At 37.1% G+C, this 11,614-nt stretch overlaps 1 protein-coding gene across 1 annotated transcript in view; it reads right to left on the bottom strand.

Moving 5' to 3' along the window:
* LOC119412798 (acid-sensing ion channel 1B) overlaps positions 1-11,614 on the bottom strand; it is a 67,085-nt gene that overhangs the window by 9,035 nt on the left and 46,436 nt on the right. Inside the window, exons 3-5 of the mRNA XM_037679833.1 lie at positions 4,177-4,346; positions 3,258-3,314; positions 2,607-2,760 (exon numbers count right to left, since the gene is read on the bottom strand). Of these exons, the coding sequence (XP_037535761.1) occupies positions 2,607-2,760; positions 3,258-3,314; positions 4,177-4,346 (381 nt within the window). The remainder of the gene's footprint in view (positions 1-2,606; positions 2,761-3,257; positions 3,315-4,176; positions 4,347-11,614) is intronic.

Here is an 11,614-nt window from a genome sequence, read left to right as displayed (position 1 = left end):
CATCCATCCATCCATCCATCCATCCATCCATCCATCCATCCATCCATTCATCCTCTTCCACTTATTCCAAAGTTGGGTCACAGCAAGTTTTATCAAGGCTCTTTATTTGCAAAGTAATGTTTTTATGGTGCATTTTTGGTAGAGCAACTACTGTTTTGCGTGATCTACTCAATGAGGTTTAGAAAACAAACAAATGTTCTGAGACTTTTTTCAAGGGTTCTTGAAACGCTGTTTTTTGTTGTCTCTCTTTCAAGCATAAATTTGAGTTATTTTGGAAATGGGAAAATCATTTTTCTTCGCAGATCAGTACTGGATATTGTTGTTGCTCCGTGCTGTTTTGATTTTGGGCTCATCAAAGTTTCCATCATGAGAGAGATCTCGAGTTGTTTAGAAGTAACCAAGAGTTTTTGATCTGTCAGAATATTGCACATCCTGTTAATGATGATGTTTGGGAGTCAATCATTGATCCTATAAGTCTTTCATATGTGCACAATCTGCCTGAAGGTGGACTGACTCTGTCAAAACTCATTAAAGATGATTTTATTTCCTTTTATCCAGATGATGAGCATCAGAAACTCATTTTCTTATCTCCTGCATTGATAGCATTCAAATCTTGTGCTGGGTTTTTCCACTAGTCTGCTTTCACCTTCAGATTAAAACTAACCCTGAAGAACTGCTTAACACACTGAAAATATTAACTAAATGTAAGAAGACTGACTTTATGTCTTATTCCTTTAAGTATCCCTCAAGTTAATTTATGCTTATCTTTAACTTGTAATACATAAATAAATAAACAAAAAAACAACCATGTATGACTTTTTAAATTTTAATTTCTAATAAATGATTTACAATCGGAAAATACAACTTGTTATTTTAAAGTATATGTTAGAAAAATAACTTATCAAAAGCCTTACACTACCAACCATGATGTAAGAAAGACAGTTTTTTTTTCTCGACTCAGTGTCAATGTTAGAACATGAATGCTCTGAATAAAGACTCTCTGAAATAGACCATATTAGTTGCTGATGCTGTAAATGTACATGTCTGATCAATGTGATTAGTCAATCTAAAAGTTTACTCAACTCCTGGCAGACAGATATTGTAAACCTTGTCATGAAAAAATGTGAAAGTTGAATATTAACTAATGAAGTGTTCTTTTGCACTGGGATGTTGTTGTTTTTTATTTTGATTTTTATAGAGTTGTCTTATAAGCTTAACAAACAGTAAAAAAAACTAGCACTCGTATGTTTAGACATTAACCTATGGATTGAAACTTTTGCCTCTTTGTCCATACTCTGTGACCTGTAACCAACGTCACGGCTAATAAGGTATTTAGGATTGATTAACTGTTCAACAGAAAATCAATTAAAAAATCAACATAAATAAATTTTATCTAACACTAGTGACATTTTTTGCTACATTATTGGAAGTACATTAGTCCCTCGCTACTCGCAGTTCGACTTTCCTGTATTCGCTCTTTCGCAGTTTTTCAAAGTAAGAGTGGACATGACACACAACTGGCTGATTGATGGATGAGCCACACGAGCGGCATGGATTGTTTATTTAAAATCAATTATTTTAAATGATTTAGCACCTGTGTGCAGCCCACAGGTGCAGGGAGAAGCTCCCTCTCTCTGCCACCCACACACCTCTGCTCCTGCTGAAGCAGCTTTGTGAAGGGTTAACCCTTTGCTGTCCAGATGCTCTGATTGAATTGTGTTAAAATTCAAATTATGTCACATTATAAAATCGTCATAATCACAAAATACAAAAGTATTAAAAGTTATTTTTTAATTATTTTAGAACTTCTATGTTCAGTTCTTCCAGTGTAATTGATCACAAAGTACATTTGAGCTTTGATGTCCTGCTTCTCTTCTCTACAATTTAAATGTAAGTACTGTAATATTTCAAATAACCAATCCATGCTGCATGGATTGTTTATTCAAAATAATAAATTTAAATTTAAATAATTTATTTACACAGAAGGAGGGAGATTGGGAGTGAAACCTCAACTTGGACTACTGTATCCCTACTTTACGGTTTTTAACTTCTCACGGGGGGCGTGGTCTCCTAAACCCTGTGATAAATGAGGGACTACTGTAGTTTCTTGGTCAGCAGCAGATACATGCCTGAATATTATCAACATTTTTTTCTTCTTTTGGCTTCGCTCTTCTTCAGGGGTCGCCACAGTGAACTAAGTCGCACGAAGACGTGGCAAATATTTTTACGCCAGATGTCCTTCCTGACACAATCACAGACCACTGAGCTACCACAGCCCTCTGTGTGGAGCAGAGAGCTCCTATCTAGGGTGCCCGCAGGAGCAGATAGTGGGGGTTAAGGGCCTTGCTCAAAGGCCCAGAGTGGGGCAAATGAGGCTGGAGACAGGTGTGGGTGTTTCACCTTTTCCACCCACATTTTGATGTTGTCGGTACCGCAAGTTAAACCAGCGATCTTCTGATCACAGGACCACCTTCTCTAACCTCTGCACCACCACTCCCAAGAATATTATCAACATGATATTAGGGAAAACAGAATATACTCATGGGCAATATGAGAAAGTAATCAAACTAATCACTGGGTTTATACGACACAAAAACATGACTTACGCAATGTACTGCTCCGTCTTGTTGAATTTCTTGGCAAGATACTTGGCCGACGCCTTGCTGGGTATCTTGACAAAGGACAGCTCTTTACCGTACCGAGTCAAGTTGCATGGCGTTTCACACACACAGTAATCGTTGTCTTTCTCAACAAGAAAGTCTGAGAAATTGGGATGACAGACAGAAAGAGAAGAAGAAGGCAAAGATACAGAGATTGAAAAAGAGAAGATGCAGAGGCAGATTAATTTATGGTCATCGGAAGAATGACAAACAAAATGTCAGCGGTGTGAGAGGCGTCAAAGAGAAGATGCCACGGAGCGACCTCAGAGACCTTTAGAAGGAATAAAAAAATAATCAAAAACACATGCTGACAGAGTCAAAGGGACAGCAGCAGCCAGAAGCAAACACATGAGACAGTGTCACGGAAGAGTGACAGATTGCAAGTCGGTAAGAAAACAAGCAGCGCACATGAAAGGACCTGAAAGGTTTTCACAGATGGAGAGAGAGGTGGTGTGTGAAAAGAAGAGCCTCAGTACTGCCATCATTCTGAAAGAACACTATTATCTGTTATCAACCTGGATCAGGAGCTCTGAACAGTGGGACATATACACCAAGAGAGTAAACACACACAAGCAGCATGCTGGGTTATCTCCTTACCTAAGGCAGGATCTGCACACTCCTTGTACTGCTCCGGGGTGCAGTATGGGGCATCTCCTAGGGACAGGAAGCAGAAAGCCAATGAGCTCAGTGTGGAAATAAAGGGATCAAGGCAAGAAGAGGAGTCCAAATATAAGGAGAAGGCACCAAAATCTAGGCCTTAAAATTAGACTGTCATTACTGTTCTTATTACAGCTGGATATTCTTCATCATTTTGATCTGATCTCATAAATGACTTCATTCATCACTACTTAAAGAACCTTGCATCCAAACGTCTCCCTCTGGCAGCTGAGCCATCTTTTCTAATCTATCAAGACAGTGTTGGATAAAGGCCTGCCATGGACAGAGAGGAAATTACTTCCTTGCTGCAATAATTCACAAGATTTTCTTTAAAAATCACTGTAATGACAGGAAGATGGAGAGAAGAACAGGACCAAAGCGCAACATGGCACACAGAGTTTGAACTGTGCGATTCACAATAATCATCAACACACCAAGCATATAATCCTGATTATCACATGGATAGATTGTCAGGGTGTCAGAGGACCGAGACATTTAAGATGGCAGGTAAACGTGAGTTAACCAAGACCAGACCTAAATGTTTCCTCTGTGCCAAACCCCTTTTCAATTTGCCATCTGAGATCCTACACAGTGATTAAATGGAAGAGGCAGACAGTGAACGCCAGCTTTAATCACAGCACAAACACAAAGTGAAAGTGGCAGAGTTTTCCGATTCACTGGAGTGTGAAAGTATCTGATTTTCTGAAGTCGTTGCCAAAAAGCTGCTTGTTCCTCGAGCCGTACTGCGACCACCACCTCACGTGAATGGATTTCCAATGACATTGAACTACCAGCCAATTCAGCACGTCACTGTTACATGAGTGCAGAGACAGTGTGTCTGCGTGCAGCAGTGGGATACCAGGCATGTGAACCATCCTGCAGTTGCAGTTCTCCACCAGGTATCGGGTCTCGCAGTCGATCCTGCAGGCTGTGAGGCTGTAAGTGCTGAAGAAGTCCGAGTCCATCGATGTAGACTTGCAGTCTCCCCATGGTGGAGGCAGGTACGTCAGCTGAAGGAGATGCCAAAACCTGTTTTAGTCACAAAATATCCTGGTGTGCTGATACAGCTGTAATTTGACCTTGTACTTTCTGTCAGGAAGATGACAAATGTGTTACTCTGTCAACATGAGAGGCCATTACACATCAGACCCTACACATTACACAAGCCATTTACTGTATTAAGCACAGAGGCTGAATCACACCCTCACTTCATGGTGAATGCATCTGTACAGCGGTGGCTATTGTTGGAGCTTCTCTCCTACGCTCTACTATTTCTGGTCTTCCTCTGTGCTTTTAACCAGACTGCCCACTCTTCATGCTCGATAGTAGCAGCTATAGTAGAAGTGTACTAGCAAAGGAGTTTCAGTCTTCACAGCTTTGCTGCAGAACAAACCCCCGTGGGCCACATGGTTTGCTTTTTGTGTCATTCTTGTTGGAACATCTTTAAATAAAAAGGCACTCTAAAACTTCAACTGAGCAAATGAACCAAAAGGTCTCAAACAGTAATGATTACTATTTTTACTTGAATATCAATCTAAGCTTAATCATCTGTGAATGTTTACCATATAACTGATCTTAAAATGCATTTGATTAGCTTTAGAAGGGGATGTACATTAATTGTCATTTTCTATACTGTAAAACTGTGCAGTTCAACTAAGTCAAGTTATTGTAAGTGGTATAGAAGATATGTTACAGAGCATATTGTATCATGGTGATGAGTTGATTTCTGTCATGTCACTAAATTGGAAAAAAAAAAAGAAGAAGACTGTCTTAAATCTCTGCCAAATCAGAAACATAATGCTGCCAAAGTAAATGAATGTGATTTTTGACACAGTCTGTAAATATCGAAACATAATTGTGAGTATTTTATTATTTCTAATAGGCTAAAATCTAATAACATGAATAAAAATAACATGCGAAGACACAAGTACCGTATTCTTACGTTTGACCCTATGGGTTGTAAATACAAAAATAATTGATGAGAATTTATAGGAAAGAAATAAATATTGAAGCGTGACAAATAAGTTCTTTTTCACATTTACAAGTCACAAAATCTTAAAACCTGTGAGAGCTTCCTTTAGATGTGGCAGTAATTGGGAGAACAAGTCAAAGTACAGGATCAAAGCAGCAGCGTTATCTTCCTAAATTACAAAAAGGTCCTGGAAACTCAACCTGCAAGAGCCTCAGGCTTGACATTGAACTAACTGATAGAAATTGGACTTTCTGTGACCACTCATACGGTAAAGGATGTTGCATAATTTCACGCTTTATGTGATGCATTCAGGGAAAATAAAACTTTGATTGTTCTTCGTCATAAAACTTTAAGATTAAGCGCTTGTTTAAACTGGATGCTGTTATAGGGAGTTCATTTTTATGATTAAAATGAGCTCAACATCTGGTCTGTGTGTGACTTTGACCAAAAGAACAGTGAATGAATGAAGGAGTCTTGACAAACAGTTAAAGCAAGACGTGCTGGAGAAGATGACGCTTATAGATTACACTGCCGTCAAAATATCACAAATATTGAACTGAAGATGGTTTTGAGATTCCATAAATTTGAGAGAGGGGACATTTCCAGAATGCAAGACTTTTAAAGCAAACTTCCAAAATCACTCCATGATTTAAAAAGTAATTAAAAAATAGTGAAAACTAAGACTTGGCTCAAATATTCCACATGGTTTTAATTCAGTAAAAAACTTCACAATACCTTCAAGAGAAAAATGTCACAACACCAAAGATTTCCATGTTGAGAAGAATTGGGCCTGTTAGTAAAGTAGACTGAATGAAAAGTATTTTTTTTTTTTTTTCATTTTTGCAGAGGTTGCCACTGAGAGCCAGCTTGCACAAAAAAATTGGCAAGTGTTTTAAACAACCTGGGTTAAACCCACTGGTTTAGGATTACAAGACTGTGGCACTGACCAACAAGCTATCACAGCCCCATTTCAAATAAAATTAAACTAACAGAGATAAAAAATATATATATTAACAAATTTTTTTAAACTGTCTTATGCACCTGTTTCTAGTTAACCTAAATAGTTGCAAAATGCTCTTTCATCAGTTTCTTCTTTTTACCACTCACTTTTCCAGTCTTTTGTTGTGCCCGTTTTACCATTTTTGAGATGATAAAATATTAAAATATTACATTCCCCCCCTAAGAAGAATGGAGCAATTTCTTGCAACGTTTGACATGTTTATGTTTTGTTGTAAATAAAACATGGATTCATGAGGTTTGCAAATCATTGCATTGTAATTTACATTTTACAATTCAACCCAATATTTTTGAAATTAAGTTGTACTATAAAGAAAAATCCAGAAAAGGGAAAAAAAAATACAATAAAATAGCAAGTAAAGTAATAATTACACATAAACATACAAATACATAAATCCTTCTCCAAATCAAATATGAGTAAATCATCTTGTGTCATAGTGAGATACAGTAACTCTAAATGATTGCCCTTCTAATTTGCATTGATTATTATAACACCAATACTTAATACTTAATGCACTGATTAAAGTAGAAGGCTATAACAAAAAAGACTTTTGTGTTTTTGTCTCTTTGGCTCAAACTCTGCATCACCGAGTGCTCACACAGCAATAAATTAAAGGACACTATTGCAATTTAAGAACCTGTGTTTTACAATTCGTACCAGAGTGCAAGAAGAAGCCTTGTGTGCGACCAAATGAATTTGGTTATTAATAACCCAAGGAGATGTTCTGCATGCACATAAAGTATGCACACACCCACAAACATGTATTTAAGTGCACATAAAAAGATAGCTTCAAGTAAAACCTGATCTGGAAACTATAATAAGTCCTTGGCTTAATTTCACATTAAAGACATTTCCCAAAGTCAAACAGAATATAAAACCCAAAACGGCTGCATGCACTATGATAATCAATAAAAGTTTCAGCGTCAAGTGGAGTTTTGCTATTTTAAGTTTTCTAGATTTTTAAAAGCTTTACAGCCTGCTTAAACAACACACTGCGCTAACACTTGTTTCTAGGTAGATTTAAAGATTTTTTTACTGTGCTATTAGCTGTTTAATGTCCTCAAAAAGAAAAACAAATACCGTATTTTTCGACCTATAATTCACAGTTTTCTGCATAATTTACATGCCCTGCGACTTATAGGCTGAAACAACATATTTATGGATTTTTTCCCATATTTATAAACCATTTTTGGCTGAGATATGACCATTTTCATTCATTCTGACTGAAAACAAAACAAAACAAAGAGCAGTACCACTTTCAGCCACTTGATGGCAGCAGAATAGTAATAGGTATATAGCATGCTGTTATATCATATAATAAGTAAACGTGGCTATAATGACAAATTCAAAAAAATTCAAGACAAAAACAACTGGACTTTATTGTACTTTATAATTTCTTGTTATTTATTGAACCTTTTTTAATTTACCATGTCCTGGATGACTGAGAATCTTCACCAGCTATTAATGACTCAATCGGCCTGCCATGTTCTCCCCACCTTCATTCTGCTCGTTGCTTGGAACCATCAAAACAGCTGCACCGCTTTGGCAAAATGCAGCTAATTTGACCATTAAAGTGCATTTATTAAGCAAATGGTAGACTGAGACACAACTTTGCTATAATTTCAAGCCAACAAATAATTGTTTTGAGGTGTTTATCTTGTTAAATTTGCACAGCAACTCGTCGCGTGCACGCGTTTACTTCTGCATATCAAGTTTTGAAATACAGCTGATTTGACCATCAAAATGCATGTATTAAGCAAACGTTAGACTGAGACACGCCTTTACTATAATTTCGAGCAAACAAATAATTGTTTTTAAGTGTTAATCTAGTTAAATTCTCGTTAAAGTCCTCCCGTGCATGCTCCCATGGCCGCAATTTGGCAACCCATCGGTCTTTGGCACAACACTGGTCCGCATTTCTGGGTTCGGCCCACATTTTCGTGTTATCAGTGGTGACGCGTAACAAATGCGACACGTCAGCAGTGATGCATAATAGATGCGACGTATATGGCAAAGCAACATATTTATGGATTTTTCTACTTTATTAGACAAATATGGACTGATGGGACTTATAGGGCGGAGCGACGTCTACGCCGGAAAATACGGTAATAAGATCTTGACCAAATTTCTCTATTTGTTACTTGAGAAAGACACCAAATAAACATTAGAAAAATGTCCGTTAATAAGACTCAGTGGATGACAAAAAATACAGGATGGAAGAGTACTGATAAGAGTAAAGATTAGTATGTATTTGTTTATTTATTTATTTGCTTTTTATGTTAAGAGCAGGAACATTACAATTTTTTCTTTTTATGGGATCACATAGGGGCCAGCCAAAAAGGCCCTGACAGCTTTACACTACAGGACTGCTGAAGCAGAGAGTTGAATGAGTGTAAGCAAACTGCATTAGATTAATGAAGAGTAAGCCTGCCAGGCAAAGGAATAAATAAACAGAGACAGAGTGAAGGGAGACAGAAAATGGAGAAATGGAGAATCATCTTAAAGAGAAGAACTGTATTAGCGGAACTGTAATGAATGTAGATGAGGGTTGGGAAGTAATGGCGCCACGCTGAGATAAAGAAAAACAAAGAAGCATGCTTTCATTGCAGATGCGACATTGGCAGCATGCAAAATCCTGCTGCAGCCTGCCACCACAGAAATGCGCTGACTAGTAATGTGGATGTGGATGGATCATGCCAAAATCTCCCTTTTCTCCCCTCCATTTATTATGCATGAATCTGTAGCATATTACCAGCACTATAACCATTTGTTTTACTGCGAACTAGCTATCGCACCCACAGAATTATTTGCAGCTGAGAGGAATAACCTACATACACTCCATTTCACTTAACAAGACCAACACTGACAAGCTGACTGGGCAAAGTTTGTGCTCTTTATTTATAACTGAAGCCCCATGTGGGTACTCATTAGGCTCTAAGGTCTCTGAGGGGCACGCAAACACGAGCAAGTGCATTTTGGCATTGGTGGCTTAATTAAAGTCTTTTCAGGCAACCAAACTGCCTCGTTTAACTTGTTTCGTACCCAAAGGGGATGAAAGCAAAGGTCCTCTTCTTCAGATAGAAAACAGATTTGGTTTCCAGGCAAAATTGTATTTTTTATTACCCAAGCATGAAAGAAGCATGGTTAATGCTTGAAAAACAATAGTTCAGTTTAGACCTTGTCTGTCTTACTTAATTCTCTAGTATATGTGGAAAAAAAGAAACCTTGAGCAGTACATGTGACATACTCCTTTTCTAGGTAGTTAAAAATGTCCTTTTTTGTCAGCTTATGCATTTGTTTAATCAGAATTATTTCTAAAACAGTGCTTTAGGGTTAGGGAACGTTGGTGCAAACACTTAACATAAAGAAGCAACAAAATCTAAGCAGAGCTAACAGAATAGCTTGTATTTGAGCAAAAGCCCAAGTGGATGTTTATTTCACAGAGTCTTACAGTAGATGCAAGTATTTATGTGAGGTACAGAGATCTGAGGGAACAGCATTCGGTAAGAGGGGTTGAACTGAGGTCAAAGCTTGGAGGGCCAATATGTTGCACAATTTCACAGTGGAGGAAAACAACCTAAACACTGTCCATGGTGCGTTTGGTCTTTGATGATGTGGCTAGATATAATTTCCTGCCACCTAGCTTTTTTACAGATACGTTCTACACTTTTACTATGGGTAAGGACTGTATAAAAATATGTTCAGAGTGACTGTCAGGTCCAATTGTGTTAATATTATACACTGTGTTATTCTGTCCTGTGTTGCTAGGATTACTTCCAAAAATTCTTCCTAACAGAAGAGTTTAAAAAAACAGGTAAGAGGTATTTTAATGAGCACTTGAGATTTTCTCCTGTTTATACAGTGAGATAAGGCTGTTTCAGACATGCAGTCCTTTTCATTAGTTGGACAGCAAATGAAAGTGTCACAGTAAGTGAAATACCTCCTCATCAGTGATTCAGACATTTACCACTAATGGACAGATGTGTGTCGTAGTTAATCTGGTTTCTGATGAGCTGTTCAGAGAAATCCAACAGATTTCATAATTAGACAATATCTTCATCACTGTGTAAAATTACTTTTTTTTTTTATTTTTTACTATAAACAACAGTTTTTAGTTTCAATCTATACTTTGAAAGTATTTCGACCAAATAAACAAGAAGAAACAATTTTAAAGGCTTTAAGCTCAAGGAATTTTTATCAACTGTTATACTGTTTTATCACAATGTTTTATGTTTGTTAAAATGTCAGAAGATGGACTTTCCAGTTTGACTGCAAAGCAATGTTATGTGACCAAAAAAACAGTGATTTTTACTGATGTTTGTGTGATGGTATCACATCTTATCCAATAAACCGGAGCAATGGCAAATAAAGTGAAGTAATAATGAGTTGAATGCAAACACCTCCTACAGTTGTGCTATTAAACCTCTTCAGAGGTATGCCTGAATGAAGTTTGAGGAACATTAACTCAAAATTGAATACCTAAATACTTTAATAAATTACCACAGTCATAAATGTTTCCTAACACAAGTTTGAAAAAGACTTTAAAGCTGCTGACTCTTTCATTCATTTTCCTTACTTGTGAAGATGGGAATGAGTCTTTTAAAGATGATCTTCCTCATCATAGGTGTAAAAAGAAAAAGAATAAAACGTTTTTTTTTTTTGTTGTTGTTCAAAGAGCACTCAGAGATGTTGCCCCTCATCTCCATAGGTCATCTCTGAGCTGGATGAAATCAGCCCAATCATAGAGGTGTTGTACCGAAAAGTGAGAATGGCGCTTGCTGGGTGAATGTAGAAACATTTGTGCAGGAAAAGTGAGAACAAAATGGACCTAGCAATGCGCAGTGCTGTCTCGGGGTTTGATGTTCCAGAGTTTGACAACCACTTTAAGCACCAGTATAGTGCTGAAGGCAAGATAATCTAAACAAAGCAACATTCATTCCAATAAATTTAGGACATAAGAGCTGTGTCTCCTGCAAAACATGTAGCATGGCTCTATACCAGCATGGGATTTATGAATGTTTTGCAAAAGAACTGAGGTTATTTTACTTCGTAATGATTGCCTTGTGCATATGTGTCACCAATAAAACCAACTCCGTACTGTCAAATGTGGAGTTTCCAATAAGATGAAGACCACTATGTTTTTAAAAAAAAAATCTAAATCATACTCCTAAAATATGTGACAATAAACTGGATACAATTGGCTTCAATTATGGAAGAGATGCTTCAGCCATCTTTTTTATGTTGATGGTTAATTGCATTAAATAGAGTTGTTAAAAATATGTATATATATATATATATATATATATA

Source organism: Nematolebias whitei, chromosome 7 (assembly GCF_014905685.2).
Source record: "Nematolebias whitei isolate Nwh7 chromosome 7, NemWhi1, whole genome shotgun sequence".
Classification (NCBI taxonomy): Eukaryota; Metazoa; Chordata; class Actinopteri; order Cyprinodontiformes; family Rivulidae; genus Nematolebias; species Nematolebias whitei.
Note: the sequence above shows the minus strand (reverse complement) of the source record. Positions and strands in the feature narration are given on the sequence as shown.